Source organism: Euprymna scolopes, chromosome 29, assembly GCF_053919585.1.
Source record: "Euprymna scolopes isolate OS-2025 chromosome 29, ASM5391958v1, whole genome shotgun sequence".
In the NCBI taxonomy this organism is placed as follows: Eukaryota; Metazoa; Mollusca; class Cephalopoda; order Sepiida; family Sepiolidae; genus Euprymna; species Euprymna scolopes.
In genome coordinates, this window is record NC_136510.1 from 1,826,950 (window position 1) to 1,843,873 (window position 16,924).

Here is a 16,924-nt window from a genome sequence, read left to right on the forward strand (position 1 = left end):
GTAACATCTGTCATCGGCATTAAATGGCAGGGCCGGCTTCTCTGTTGCTGAAAATTGAATCCTTGTATAATATAAGCAGCAAGACATATTTTATAAAAATATAGATTTCTTTGAACAACAAATATGCTCTCTCACCTTGACCAATCAGAGCTCCACCTTACTACATTAAACAGACACAAAATGTTTATTATAATAATATCAAGCGAATAAGCATGAATAACACAGTAATTGTAATTAGTGCATTGATTAATTTTTTTTTAAATACTGTTGCGGTATTTTTGGCATAATGAATAAATATTTACTTGCTGCTTCTCAGCAAGATGTGACACAAGGTCCGAAAGTGTGGATGTTCAGCTAGTGCCCCTAAAGGAGTGGCACTCTAGCCTAACAAAAAATTGCCTGTGCATCCCCATCTGCATTCTCCAGTAAGGTGCCTCAGGGAATAAGCAATAAACTTGCCCCACACAGAAGTCAGGTGGCAAAGCCTGGGAGAGTGGACCTCCTAGGTAATACCCAGGCGGCATACCTCAGTCTAATTGGTACTGAGCCAGTACCAATCGAGAACAGAGCTGATTGTCAAGAACGGATTCTCGATTGGTACTGTCTATTTAAGTCTCCAAGCAACTGAAGCAGCAAGAAGACTGATCCTCCAACATAAAAAATAAAGGGAAGGTTTGAGCTTAAAGATTTAGCCAATTCTGTTTATAATCGTGCATGGTGAGAACGAACAAATCAGCTGCCAGAGCAGCTTCATAAAATAGACTGAGTCTTGTTGACTTCTTCAGCATTATCTTTTTTGTGTTAAAACAAGAAGATCACTATGCTTCTGCTGATCATGACTGGATTAATTCTTTGGTTGGGAGAAATTCTTTAACAAGATTTACACTGCCATTCTTTTTTGCTTAGAACTGTATTTTTCTATTGCAAAAAATTGACTTCACACAAGAAATACAAAGTTTTTCAATAAATCAAATGAAAATATTCAAAATTTTCCAATTTTTTGCTCAAGATCGTTTGAGTCAGTTTAGTATCAAGTCCAGGACCTGAAAATAACTATGGAAAAGATGACTGGAATTGATTTTTGTTTTTTGTTTTCAGCTGCTGGAACTGGAGTTCCGTTTCACTTCCATGGTCCCGGATTTGCTGAAATGGTGTACGGCCAGAAAGTAAGTGATTCTGATTCCGATTTCTAAAACATTAATTTCATCTTCAAACGGATTTTGTGAAAAAAGTCATTTTAACATTTTTTAATTTTTTTTTTTTTTTTTAGATGAGGTGTGATGCTTTGGATTCTTTGGACAACTGTTTTCATCTGTAACCTCCAACCTTGTTTAGGTGTCAAATTTGGGAATCTTTTTTGTCAAACTCAGGAATTTTTCTGTTAAACTCGGGAATCTGCACAGAAATTTCAAACAGAACCTTTTATTAATCCCCGTGGGGGGTGGGGGGGCTCTCATTTTGTTAGCCATGATCTATTCCAATTCCTGCTGTAGTTGTTGATTTGAACCTGAAATCATAAAATTGGTCAGTCATCTCATAAGATATATAGCAATAACTGAATTTTCAAGAGTCTACGACAATTTTAAAGGCTGTACAAAAAAGTCTGGAAATTTATTGAACGCACTTCGTACGTATAATATTTTTTTATTTTAAATATTTTTTTTTTTTTACTTAAAGACACTAGTGTTTCAGGTTTACAAAATTTTCAGTGCAGGAAATTAATTATTTACTTTTCTAAATCATTGTGATTGGCAAATCATGAGATATTTATTTTGTAATGTCCATTTTGACATTAGTTTTCCAAAGATGCCAATTAAAATATTATCCCACGTCAGAGTTTCATGTTGTAAAATATTGTTGGCATCCCCAACTCGATAACTTTAATCCACCACAACTTTATAAATCTTTTGTTAAACTTTACTTTTCTCCGTTAGTCAGACACGAAACTCGTCCCTTATTTGTGTTTCCTTTTTTAAAATTTAAATTAAATAAAAATAACATTAAGTTGGCAAATAACAATTTAAATATCATTAACATAAAAATATGTATAGAAAACACAAAATATTATGTATGCATTCAGGATATATAAAGTACAAAAAATAAAAATTTTCCTAGAGATTGTTTGTTCAGAGACCTTGAGAATAAAAAATCCGTTTGATTGTGATGGTGGAGAAGTTTACTTTTTTATACTTTGTAATCATCACTTATTAAGTCCTGGAGGCCACTCAAGAAAAAGATTAACTAAGTTCATTGATAAGTTAAGATTCTAAGTGATTATTGTGTGATTATAGTTGAGTTTTTTTAGTTGCGATATCAATTTTTAACGTTTGGATCTAGCTTCCATTGGACTCTTGAAATTTAACTTGTGATATCGATTTCTGATAGTGTTAAGTGTTTTTTCTTTTTTTTTTTTTCTTTTTTTTTTTTTTTTTACAAAGAGGTTACTATTAATCAAGGCCCAAAGGCGACTCGAGGATAAGGGTTAATGAATGTAAAGTGGTAGTGTAGTAATCATTAATGGTTTAAGTAAAATTTGGATTATTTAAGGAGACGGCTTAACAAGAACTTGTTTACATTAGACTTAAAGTCTACCATATTGTAATTGGTTGAGAAATAGGCCAGTAGAACAGTGTTCCACAAGTGGCAGTTCTAGGAAAGAAACTTTGTTCATGGAATCTGCATTTAGATTTAGGAACAGATAGTGAGTGGGAGAAATAGTTGATAGTGGTTGTAGTTAGTCAAGTGTTTTTTTTGTAAAAGTTTAGCAAGGGGGAACAATATATTGGAGTTCAGACGAGCACTTGCCATGAAAATAACGATAGATCAGAGACAGGTTCACCATGTCTCTTTCGCGGCAGAGAAATCGCAGGGAAGAGAAAAAGGCATCACCTACGAGGTTTCAAAGCTGGTTTTGGACTCACGGTAAGATAGGGTATGCTGAGCAGCTCCTGTCCAGATGTGGCAACAGTACTCCATTTTATGATGCACTTGGCTCTTATACAAATAGAGGATTGCATCGGCAGTTAATTACCTTCTGGAGTGATAGAATGATCCAACCATTTTTTTCAACGATCTTTTCATTTCTAATTATCATCCATTTTTACCACTGATAAATTTCTAGGACATTTTTTTTTATGGTTGTGTTTCTTTTTATCTTCAAAATGAAAAATTCAATCAGCTATTTATGGAAACTTATTTAAGGCATCTCATATTTTATTTTTGTCTTGTAGAGATGGTTCCTTTATCCTCCTGACCAAATTCCTGATTTCCATCCCAACCAAACGACGCTGCAGTGGTTTTTTAATGAATATCCCAAGCTGAGTAAAAAAGATAAACCGTTTGAATGCACCATTAGTCCAGGACAGGTGAGCATTTTTAGAATGAATTTTATGTTTTGGAATCTTTTTCTTTTTTTTTTTTCTTTTTTTTTTTTTTTTACACAGTGATCACCACTTATCAAGGCCCGGAAGCCACTCAGGGATAAGGGTTATTGCAAGTACATTACGTTAGTGTGGAGATTTGATGAAGTGTTTAATTAAGGGGGCGGTTCATTAGGAATTTGTTAACATTGGACTTGAAGACATCCAAGTTGTAGTCCGGTGGGAAGCAGGCAGACGGAACAGAGTTCCACAGGTGTGCAGTTCTAAGAAAGAAGCTTTGTTCATGGAATCCACGTTTTGATTTAGGCACAGATATAGAGTGGGGGAAATTTTTCACAGTGGATTCGGCTAGACGGGTGTTGTTCGTGAAAGATTGGCGAGGGGGGACCAGAGATTGGAGTTCAGATGAACACCTGCCATGGAAATAACGATAAAACAAGGATAGGCTCGCAATGTCTCTTCTGTGGGAGAGAGGTTGCAGGGTAGAGAAAAGGGCATCCCCCACTAAGCCACGAAGTCTAATAATTACATTCGGTATGAGTTAGTGTAATGTTTTAGATAAGGATTGATAATTTGGATTATTTTCATCCTGGTTTGTGATTTATTTGCTTTCACATTTCAATTAATATAATCTTCAATTTTCTTCATATGCACCTTTTCCAGATTCGGGAATCTTTCTGTCAAAATCAGGAACTGTACAGAATTTAGACATAAAGATTTCTGCATTCGAAAAGATTAATATAAAGAAGTTTGGAAATTACATCAATCGAAATATTGCGAAAAATTCAAAATAAAAACTTAAGAATTAATCCAAATAATACGTATCAGTTATAATCTTGTGTTTGTGTTGCAATTTTTGTGCATAAAATTTGCAATATGAATCATATGTGATATGAATGGATGTTTATGTATGAATATATTTGTGCACGTGTTTATATTTAAATATACATGCATTCATACAGACCTAAATTATGGGGCTACTATTCATTTGTAAGGAAGGCAGTTCTTCCTTAAATGTCAGGGGAGGTAACTCATACCGAATGTAATTATCACTAGAAAAATAACAACAAAGACACAATATATGTATATATATAATATATATATAATATATATATATACATATATTGTGTCTTTGTTGTTATTTTTCTAGTGATAATTACATTCGGTATGAGTTACCTCCCCTGACATTTAAGGAAGAACTGCCTTCCTTACAAATGAATATATTATATATATATATATATATAGAGAGAGAGAGAGAGAGTGTGTGTATGTGTGTGTATTTAGCCAGTATATTTTTTATTAAGACATACTATTAAATAACACAGAATATTTCTGCTTGAATTTTTTTTTGATTTTTTGAAAAGTACATAAAGTATTTTTGTCAAATTGTCGCAGGTGGGTTTGTTCATATCTGCTGAGTTTGTCGAACAGTTCAGCAATGTACGGCTTTTTAAATGTACACATGGATCATTATCTGCAAAATGCATGACTAATTAAAAATTACAAAAATAAAAATTGGTTAAAACTTTGGTTTTATTTTTTTTTTTTATCAGCTAAGAGTTTTATTTTTTTAATTAATTACTAAGCTTGGCACTTTAAAATATGTCAGGGGGTACAAATGCAAAGAGTTCATCAGAACACGTTCCATTAAAATACACAGGGATATAACATTACTGTGATGGGACAGGGGTTGGTGCTTGGTTGATAGTCTGGGACCTATTAGACGAGAGACTTAAAAAAAAAAAAAAAAAAAAAAAAAAAAAAAGTGACGAATAGTAGATGCCCCAGGCCAGATGTGGCAACAATACTCCATGCATGGATGAATGGTGGTTTTCTAAAGATGCAAAATACTCGCAAGTGTGAGCAATTTTATAGCACGGTAAAAGGAACTGACCTTCTTTGCAGCAGCCTTGGCAATGTCCTCAATGTATTTGTTCCAATTCACGTTGCCTGTGAATGTTAAGCTGAGAAGTTTGAAGGATAAGCTCTCAGGTAAGGTGTTATTAGTTATGTTTTCTTTACAAGAGAATTACCATTTATCAAGGCTTGAAGGCCACTCAAGAATAAGAGTTAATTAATGTAAATTAGTAGTGTAGTAATCGTTAATGGTGTAAATTGGGTAGAATTTGATTATTTTAAAACTTGTTTGCATTGGACTTGAAGGCTACAATATTGTAGTCAGCCAGAGAGTACCAGTTGGTTGGTTGTTTTTTTTTTTTTTTTACGGCATATCAACCCTTTCCAGGTTATTTAATGCTGAATCCAGTGATTTTGAAGAAAAAATTTTTAATAGAATATATTGGTTTTTCCAAGTCGGTTTCTATTCAACCCATAGTTGGAACCCTAACAGGTACTACCACTCCGGGTCAGAGTGGACCTGGGAGTAATGACAATTAAAGAGTGGTTCCACACTCCCCAAAGCCTGCAAGCTGGAGCCTCACCATTGGATATAGTTTAAGGTCATATCAAGGACTCAGAAAGTTCTGGAAAGCCGGCAGGCAGTTCTAGGAAAGAAGCTGTGTTTATGGAATCTGTGTTTAGATTCAAGCACAGATAGTGAGTGGGGGAAATTGTTGATAGTGGTTGTTGATAGTTGAGTGTTTTTTGTGAAAGACTGACAAAGAGGGGTCATAAATTGGAGCTCAGACAAGCATTTGCCATGAAAATAACATTATAGCCAAGACAGACTTGCAACATCTCTTCTGTGGGAAAGAGATTGCAGGGAGGAGAAAAGGCATTGCTGACTAGGTTTCAAAGCCGGTTTTAAACTCTATCAAGGCAGGATAGGGTGTGCCGAGCAGCTCTTGCCCAGATGTGGCAACAATACTCTATTTTAGAGCGTACCTGGCTCTTATGCAGACAGAGGACCGCGTCAGCAATGAGATACGTAATAGAGCGATAGAATGATGCAACTATTTTTCCAGCGATCTTGGAAACAGATTTGATGTATGTATTCCATTTCAGATCAGGAGTGAAGGTCAGTCCCAGAAGTTTGTCAAGACATGGAGCTTCTGCAAGACGAGAACCATTTATTTCAATTGAGGCCAGATAGGGGATCAAAGTGATTATGATGAAAAGAGAGAAGCTTGGTGTTTGATGCATTGAAATTAACCAGCCACCTTTTCTCCCATTGCATTACATGCTCAAGATCACAAGAAAGAGATTCAGAAAGATCTTGGTCATTGCTTTGAAGTGTTGCCATAGATTGTGATGTCGTTTGCATAAATGTCTACGAATGATCTAAGAATGTGATTTGGGAGATCATTATTGGTGGTTGAGAAGATTTCTTGTAATTGTTAAAGGAAAGAAGTTTAGTCTTAGTAGTATTAATATTAGATCCATGTTTTATCAATTAATCTTAAGATTCAAGAACACTGTAATGTAGAGTAATGCATAGTATTGAAATAAATTATTATATATATATATATATATATATATATATATATATATATATATATATATATATATATATATATAGGAGCATATTACATGTGGAGAGATGTGTATTTATAATGGCAATCTTATATAATCTCATGATCCAATTTCCTTTGTTTTCCAAAGAATTCTGAAAAAAAAAGTTCTATTTATCCTTATATATTTATAGCAGGTGATGTAATTTTATCCTTAACAAAGTTATCTCCCTTTGATCGAGCTTTCCCCAAGTTTTTTGTAACCTTTCTACAGTATTATAGAATGATGTATTGGGTTGTGATTAGGTGGGTACCAACGTTAAAAAAAAAATAGTTAAAATGCTATCAATTTAGGATGTTGGTCTGCATACTAAAATTTGAATCATTTGCAAAGGATAGAAAAAGAATTATAACAATTATTTATTTATTTTCAAAATAGGATTTATTAAGTTATTATTCTTTATGTAAATACAATCATAAAGAATAATAAAAATATATAATTTGCTCTCTTTGATTGAGCACTATCAATGACCTTCGTTGAAATTCAATAACTCTTCGTTTTTGGATATCTCCCTACCTGGAATAAATATAGGTGTGGACACATGTGTGTTTATAATGGCCATCTTCTATATTTTTATAAAGTAATAGGGTTCGTGTGTTTCTGTCTGTGTGTACAGCTCTCCATCATCAACGAAATATAAAGGAGGTAAGAGGGTAGATCTCTCCTGGTAGAGAAACATTAGAACCCATTTTAGGATGTTTCTGTTATAGGAGACATAAGAATCTTTGCCTAATTTCTTTATATACTATTCTACAAACCACCCCCATATCGAATGACTTATGCTCATTTGCATATCACATTATATTAAATCTCTTTAACTAATTACCTCGACCTTATTACATATTGGAAATATTCTAATCATTTCAACTGTACTATTTACAAAATCTATTTAACATTTAATCTATCTTCTATCTTCTATCTATCTATATCTATATCTATCTTCTATATATCTATAAAAACAGAGATGTGTGTGTGCCACAGACGATTTCTGATTGGTTAATCCAATAATCACATCTCCTAAAAAACAATCGTTTCTACGCTCTTACCTTTACCATAAAATATTATGGCTTTATTTATTGTCCATCTTGGAAGGGTTTAATTTTTTAATAACTTGTTATTTACAAATTAAAAAAATACGAAACTATTATACGAAACTAAACTACACGAAATACGCGCACATACGCACACACACACGTTCACTACCGTCACGTTGTTATGGCAACCAAACCCGCTGACTTCTTTTTCTCATTTCACTCGTGGTCTTAAATTCATTTCGGGTTTGTATTACTGTACACATAGATTCGAATAAGTTGCAAAAAAACAAATATATAACAAATAAATGTTATCTAAAGCAAATTTTTCGTGTTTTTATTCAATTTAACATGTTTATTCAGCTCGAAAAGCATACAGTGTTTACCGATGTATTGGAAAATTCAAGATGGCGGCCGATTCTCTCTTTAACACGATAAGTTTGGAAAAAGGTGTAATAAATAAAAAAACCGGTTAAAATACTGTTAAAAACTCGCTCAATATATGTTACCGTGACATAGGTTGACATATATTCGGCGGGTTTTTAATAGTATTTTGTATAGTTTTTTATTTATAACACCTTTTCCCAAACTTACGGTGTTAAAGAATGTGTGAGACGCCATCTTGAATTTTCCAACACATCGGTAAACACTGTATTCTTTTCGAGCTGAATAAACATGTTAAATTGAATAAAAACACGAAAAATATATCCAGTTTTTATTGGTTTTTTACCTTCTCTGCAGAAGTACAAAAAAAAACAAAAAAAAAAAAAACGGAAGGTACTTTTACAGAATTTTAAACTAACCCTAACCGATTTTTTATGTTTAGTTTAGGAAAAGTCAGAAGAAATAAAAGTCATTATTGCATGAAATATACGTATTTAGTTGAAGTATTGTTTATGTCAATTCTTTCGAAGAAATTTAGCAAGAATACCTGTAAACCAGGAAATCGGTAAAATGTCATCATGGATGAATACTTGTCTATTATAATTTCTACCCTTGACAAAAACTTAGCCATAACAAAAGAGATTTATTGTTCAGATTGTTTTTGAGATTGATTTCTAAAAAGATATTTTATAAATAAAATCGACTTTAAAATTAAAGACTTAAATTACAATAATTGAATTTAAACATTCTTATTTCAATATTTGGCACATAACACCTGCAAAAATGATCACAATGTCAGGATTTCATTTTATTTCAGAATCGATGGCAAATACTAATATTTAACATTAGTTTATCATTTAAGCCGATAAAAAGCCCTTTTTTTTCCGAGTCATAAAAGGATTTGGAGTTTCCTAATCAACCTTTCGGGTGCAGTTGCACGCTCTCAAAATAACTAAAGTGTTGGCTTTAAAAAAATTGGTTCATTAAAACTAAACAGGTTTAGTTTTAATAAAAAAAAAAAAAAATTAAAAAAAAATCGCTTTGGTAATTAGATATGTCGTATGGTTATCCCTAATCGCTGAATAAAACCGCTAACGAGTTGAATGATTACGACATAAAATTAAACTCGGGTTCCTGAAACGGAAACTTCGTTTGTTTTTGTTTTTTTCTTATATTTACATTGTTATTTTGTTTTCATTTTCAATCATTCGAACAGTTTTCTTTTTCAAGTAATCCAAGTTACAAAATTCCCACTGTTTACTATGCTAAAATCACAATGACTAATGTATACCTATTAACCCTTATCCTTGAGTGGCCTCTGGGCCTTGATAAGTGGTGACACCCATGTAAAAAAAAAAAAAAAAAAATCACTCGAACAGTTTTCTTTTTATAATGTACAGTTCTAAAAGTTTAAAAACGATATAGTTTTTACTTCAGGAAAATTAATGGGTCAGTTTTTACGATGTGCCCTGTTAAAATACTGTTAAAAACTCGCTCAATATATGTTACCGTGACATAGGTTGACATATATTCGGCGGGTTTTTAATAGTATTTTGTATAGTTTTTTATTTATAACACCTTTTCCCAAACTTACGGTGTTAAAGAGGGTGTGAGACGCCATCTTGAATTTTCCAACACATCGGTAAACACTGTATGTTTTTCGAGCTGAATAAATATATTACATTGAATAAAAACACAAAAAAGATATCCAGTTAGGTAGAAAAGTAACTTATCTTGCCTTTGATAACATTTATTTATATATTTGTTTTTGACTATTTTTTCGAATCTATGTGTACAGTAATCGTTCCAGGATGCGGAGGAAAATGAATGAAGGGGGAGGGGAATAAAATAAAAACATTTTGGAAACAGAGTAAGTTTGAAAGAATTGCTTTGCACAGAAAGAAATTAATGAAAAAATAAAATTAAATTTCTTTTCTTTCTTGATTTTTTTTTTAGTTTTTTATGAAAAAGGAAGTCAAAATTAAGACTATAAAAAACAATTTTTATTAAGAGCGAACCTCAGTCGTCAGGTCTGTAAAAAAAAGACGTGGAATAATAAATGTTTTCTAATACAAATTGTTTTTACTTATGTGTTCATTTGTCTCTTTGAAGTTCGTTTGTTTAATATATCGGTTTGCAATATAATTTTGTCATTCTGTCAGACTCAAATTTTAAATCTATATATCTATAAAAGTGAAAGTGTGTGTGTGTGTGTGTGTGTGTGTCTGTGTCTGTGTACATTTCCCTACGAAATAACTCTGTCAATTTTTAGTCTACAGACTCGAAATTTGATATACAGGGTACTGAGATTTGGAAAAATCTATGTGATCGGTTTTTAGCCAGAAATTTGGCGATTAAGGGGTCAAAGTTCAACGATTTGAGCTTTGAGAACTCTACCAAACTTCTCCGACAATTTTGGGTCTACACACTTTAAATTTTAGATATAGCTTCCGTGGACATGGATCTAACTTAATAACTTGATTTGAGCCCAAAACAATAAATTTTCAAGGGTCATAATAGGGGTCAAAGTTTAAAAAATTACCCCCTTTTTTTTTGCTCAGCATACACCTCCAAACACCCGGGCAACGCCGGGCACTCATGCTAGTATATTTATATAATCTTTCCTTTCTTTTGTTTTCCAAAGAATTCTGCAAAGAAAAAAAATTTTTTAATTCAATTTATAATATTATATAATCATTTCTTAATGCTGCAATATTTTAAGTTATAAATTTAATTTTTTTTTACTAGAATATCTTGTCCTTTACTTTTCCATGTTTAAGCTTAACCATATTACTTTTCATGCTCACATTTTTCTATTATAATATATATATATATATATATATATATATATATATATATATATATATATATATATATATATATACTAGCATGGGTGCCTGGCGTTGCCTGGGTGTTTGGAAGTGTAGGTTGAGCAAAAAAAAAAAGTGGTAGTAGGAAGGCAGGCTCGAACCCGTACTGCAAAGGAGGAAAAGAACGGGAAAAAAAAACCCCGACGTCTTTGCTGTTATGACCACCGCCAAACCAGAAGTGACATAGGTTTTAATTAAGGCTAGACAATCGAAAAGAGGCAATGATTTTCGAAAATATCAGCGAAAAAAGCGACCTCCCCCCCCCCCCGTAGAAAAGTGCACAGTTAAAGGTGAAAATATTAATGTTTTTAGCCATGTTTTCAATATTTGTCGTCTGAAAGGTCGAACTTCAAAACAATACTGATCTTGTAAAAATCCGTCGCCTCTGTCAAAAGTTTTAGGCAGACATGCAAACATACAGACATACATACATACATTTATATATTGGTAACTAAAATTTTCGACCCAAACTGATTAAAAAGCTTGCTCTATCTGTGAATACCCTTTATGTAAAATTTCAAATGTTTAGACCAGAAATTGTCTACGTTATTTGGTAGAGACCGAAGCGGTCAAATTTTTTAAACTTTGACCTCTATTATGACCCCTTAACATTTATTATTTTGGGCTCAAATCAAGTTATTAAGTCAGATCCATGCCCAAGGAACCTCTATCTAAAATTTCAATTGGCGGAGGAGTTTGGTAGAGTTCTCAAAGGTCAAATCATTGAACTTTGACCCCTTAATAGCCAAATTTTTGGCCGAAAACGGATAACAAAGATTTTTCCAAATCTCAGTACCCTGTATATCAAGTCTGTAGACTTAAAATTAACAGAATTATTGTGTAGGGAAATGTACACAGGCAAACAGACACATTCACTTATATATATATATATATATATATATATATATATAAAAGTGAACATGTCTGTCCTCGAAATTTGATATACAGGGTACTAAGATTTGAGAAAATCTTTGTAATCCATTTTCCACCAGAAATTTGGCTGTTAAGGGGTCGAAGTTCAACGATTTGACCTTTGAGAACTCTACCAAACTCCTTCGCCAATTTTGGGTATAAACAATTGAAATTTTAGATATAGGTTCCTTGGACATGGATCTAACTTAATAACTTGATTTGAGCCCAAAACAATAAATGTTAAGGGGTCATAGTACATTATGTAGAATTTTATTTAAATCTGATAACTATGAGTTGTTTCCCTTCAACATAAATACTCCTGACTAACCACACAAGCAGCAAAATCCCGCCCCATTCACTGTCTAGATGCCGGAAATTCTTCTACTCTTATAGTTTATTCCCTCGGACTGCTAAACTTTGAAATTTCCTCCCTGTTTCCCGCGTCTTTGATTGTACTAACCTGCAGAAGTTTAAATGTAATGTGGACAGACATCTCGCTGCTCAACTCCCAACAGTCCTCTGTTAGATAAAATCCTAAATACTATCCCCTTACATTCCAGGTAGGCCGCTTGTGAATACCTGGAACGTAAGGTGATAGTATTTGGGATTGTATCTAACCGAGGACTGTGGGGAGTTGAGCAGTATGAGGATATGTTCGAAGGCAAAAGAGGCAAAGGAAAGCCAAAGAGAAGATGGAGAGAAAATGTTTTTGATCGACAATTGGGCGGCCATCAACCAACTTGCCCTGGATTGGAAGGAATGGCGAAAAATATGTCACATAGGTTTGCAATCCGCACCAAGCAGAAGATGTGGCTCTCGATGATAGATTCCAGGTAACAATATACCTTTTTGGGTTGAAAAAGAGATTTAAAAAAAAGCATTGTCAAACTGAAGCAAGCCTGTTTATCCCTTTGAAAACTCATCTATTAAAGATTAATTTCGTTTATTTTTTAAATTTTTATTCATAAATATTTTTTTTTTTCTTTCAGGCAATTTACTTTCCTGATCGTTGGTGGCATGCGACGTTGAATATTAACAATGGCGTCTTCATCTCAACATTCCTTGGTCCGAAATAAAAAGAAAAAAATTAATAATTTTATTATTTTTCGTGTAGTCATTATCAATCCCATAATTCATCAGAAACTGGAGATTCATTATTTATAAGATAATATTTTATTATTATTGTTTTTTTATTATTATCTTTTTTGTTTATATTTTTCCTGATTTTAATAAAATACGCATTCCAATTCTTTTGAAATCTCTAAATATTCGGCTGAATTTGAATTGTTATTTTTTGAAGTTTTTGTTTATCACAAAAGCCCATGTAATAATATGTGCATATGTTTTCACAAACGTACAAATACACTTGGGAGTTGGGTGATCTGTAGATTTTAGTTTTATTTGCAGTTTAAAAATAAATATTTATCACTTTATCATTTTCTTTTTTTTTTTTTTTTTTACACAGTGTTCACCACTTATCAAGGCCCGGAAGCCACTCAGGGATAACAGTTATTGCAAGTACATTACGTTAGTGTGGAGATTTGATGAAGTGTTTACTTAAGGGGGCGGTTCATTAGCAATTTGTTAACATTGGACTTGAAGACATCCAAGTTGTAGTCAGGTGGGAAGCAGGCAGACGGAACAGAGTTCCACAGGCGTGCAATTCTAAGAAAGAAGCTTTGTTCATGGAATCCACATTTTGATTTAGGCACAGATAAAGAGTGGGGGAAATTTTTCACAGTGGATTCAGCTAGACGGGTGTTGTTCGTGAAAGATTGGCGAGGGGGGACCAGAGATTAGAGTTCAGACGAGCACCTGCCATGGAAATAACGATAAAAGAAGGATAGGCTCGCAACGTCTCTTCTGTGGGAGAGAGGTTGCAGGTAAGAGAAAAGGCCATCCCTCACTATGATCAATAATGAATGAAGTATTTAAAAACAAATATTTATCACTTCATCATCACTATAATCAATAATGAAAACAAAAAAATTTAAAAACAAAACAAACAAGCAAACAAAAGAATCGGCATTGGAAAATAGACACGAATTTTCCAATTTCGATACCAATTTCCCAAAAACTTTTTATTTTTCTGATTCCAATTAATCATCCAATCACTAATAAACACTGAACGTTTCACCCACTATTGCTTCGGCTTTATCAAGAGATAAAAAGCTAAAAGTTGCACATGACGAGATGATCAGTAATTGTAGCCAATTTCAATTTATGTAAAGAGGGGAAGACATACACACACCTTTTGTACTTGAAATTCATTAGTGAAACAAGAACTTAGAGAGTTGGAGGAGCGAGAGTTATGAGGCTGCTTCTTTATTTTTTCCTTGAGTTCTCCCCAAGTGATATTTTTGATGATATGAAAAAAATGTTTTCTGGCTCATCTGTTGCTTTCAGTTGGTGATATGTGGAGATTTTAAATCCTCTCATAGTATTCATCATCATTGATCTGTCAATTTATTCATCTCATTAACCCTAATTTTCAAATGAGTTTTTAGCCTTGATTAGGATTAACTCAGTAAAAAAAGAAAAAAAATCTTTGTAAAATCAGTTGATGCAGTGTTGAATGCCGGCAGCCATATTGAATTCTAAATAAAACATCTTGCTATATATTTCTTTATTACATTCATTTCCTGCAAGAATTCTTTTTTGGTAATAAATTACGAGCACTTAATATTAGGGAGTTACTTTCCAATCACTATCTATCTATCTATATATATATATATATATATATATATATATATATATATATATATATATATAGACTATTTTATTCAATTTAGTGTTGGAGACGCCCCTCCATGGGATTAATGGACTATTTCATGACGTCACTTCCGGTAACGAGACCGGTGCCCGGCAGTCTGAGATTGGCACGCGACCAAGCTGGATGTGTGCAAACGTCCTACCATTGAGGAATGGATTTTCTCAACTCGCTTTGCCTGTAATTTATGTGAATACATGTTCGTTTCCTAAAATCCTGTGTTCCTTCATTCTTATTACCATTTAACCCCATTTCAGTTTACGGCATAAGGGTGGCTGGATGAAGCAGCTGACGTGGATCAGGGGAGGTATACCCTACACCAAAAAAAAAATAATTGCTAGGAAGATCAAAGAGATTCTGATCTAATAAAAAAATAAGTCAGTTGAAAAGGGCTGACTAAAGGAGTATTTGGGGGGGGGGTCCTGATCTTTCTTAGCCAAGTGGTTGTATAGATATAGAGAGAAATGTACTAGAATTTAAAAATGCGGACATTTTTTTGAAAATAAGAAGGAGAGGAATGTTAGAAGAAAAGTTCCCCTTTTCTTGTAAGTAAGAAAAACATTAGATGAGTAAAAATGAGATTAGATAGACTGAGATTCGAACCTTGTAAGCAACGTTCAGAAATGGAATGTAGAATTTCACGTTGTTCAATTTTATATAAAATAGTAGATATGTTTGAGCAAAAGGACTTTTGATTGTTCAATTATTTTTCATGAAAACTGAATTAAAATAAGGTCAGTTAGAAGAACGAACAATAGCAAATTTAAATATGTTGAAAAATAAGTTAGGTCGAAAAATAGGTTAGAAGAATTCTTTGTCTGCAGAAATTGGTTTGGACATGTGCGAACCATGCATGTTTAACCCACGTGAGTTTCCCATGTGTGTGTAGCACGTGTTTGAAGCCATACATGACGTCATAGCAGAAAATGAATTCTCAATATAGTTTGCTAGTTTTAGGAGACAGACTGAGTTGGAGACCAGAGACAGTCGAGCAGGGTCCTTTTGGAAGTGAGGGAGGAAGTTTTGATCATGTGGTCGACTTTGAATTCCTGGAAGTCATAATCATTGCGACCGATCAAATCTAATAAAAGAACACATTATATTTTGTAACTGCGTCTTGTGTCATCTTTCTACCAAATTGAAGGTAATGTGAACTAATCGTTAAACTTTGTGTCCTCTCATCTACATGAACATTGTCTCCCTCATCGTTATAATGAACTTTGTGTATAACTCATCTAAGTAATATGTCCCCCTCTCCATCTAAGTAATGACTGTCCCCTCTCTCCTGTGTCAGAAGAATTGATAACCCTCCTCTCTAAATATATGTTATAAGAACCACAGACAGTAAAATGTATAAATGTTGTCCGCCTTCTTTCTTCTATGTCTTCCCCTAATCGATATGAACGTTCCCTATACAACACATTTAGGTAAACAAAATTACCATAAGTCACAACAATAAATTTACTGTTTCAGTTTTAAAAGACGACATCATTAGGCAACAAGAGACCTCTGGTGTTATTTGAGGCGAGTCATTTAATGAAAATAGAAATCGAATAAAAAAAAATATCGGAGAAGCACCATTCTCAATGCACTTTTGCCAATGATGAACGATGGCTGTGCATGGGTATTTTGTCACAGTGGTTTTGTGAATTTCTACCATTCAACAAAACACGTGTAAGATATATTAATAAAAAAACATTATGATTGTGAAATAAATAGATGTTTAGCTTTGAGATGTTTACTATATACACATTTATATATATATATATATATATATATATATATATATATATATATTAAAGATCTCAAAGCCAAAGATGTATTTATTTCACACACACACACACACACATATATATGTGTATATATATATATATATATATATATATATATATATATATATATACAAGATGCATTCCAATAGTAATGCCTCCTACTTTTTATTCTGCCTGAATGGATGAGAGGAGATTGCAAATTGCATTGTTATGATGATTGAACTTATGCACTCATGACATGAAATTTTCATCTCTCTGTAGCAGATATTGATGGTGTGAGACTCTAAGAAAGTAACCCCTGTCATGGCCGTGTGTCAGTAGCAAAGATGCATGA

General features: G+C 33.1%; 1 protein-coding gene across 2 annotated transcripts in view; it reads left to right on the forward strand.

Annotated features, from left to right (window-relative positions):
• Positions 1-13,318, forward strand: part of LOC145252436 (jmjC domain-containing protein 8-like) — a 43,927-nt gene extending 30,609 nt beyond the window's left edge. Inside the window, exons 7-10 of one of the 2 annotated variants that reach the window (XR_013863598.1) lie at positions 1,099-1,166; positions 3,231-3,365; positions 12,609-12,881; positions 13,038-13,318. Coding sequence is in view for 1 of the 2 variants with exons in the window: in XM_080111834.1 (XP_079967960.1) it covers positions 1,099-1,166; positions 3,231-3,365; positions 13,038-13,124 (290 nt within the window). In the remaining variant the exon portion in view is untranslated. The remainder of the gene's footprint in view (positions 1-1,098; positions 1,167-3,230; positions 3,366-12,608; positions 12,882-13,037) is intronic. The other variant, XM_080111834.1, reaches the window with a different exon arrangement.
• The last annotated feature ends 3,606 nt before the right edge of the window (positions 13,319-16,924 follow it).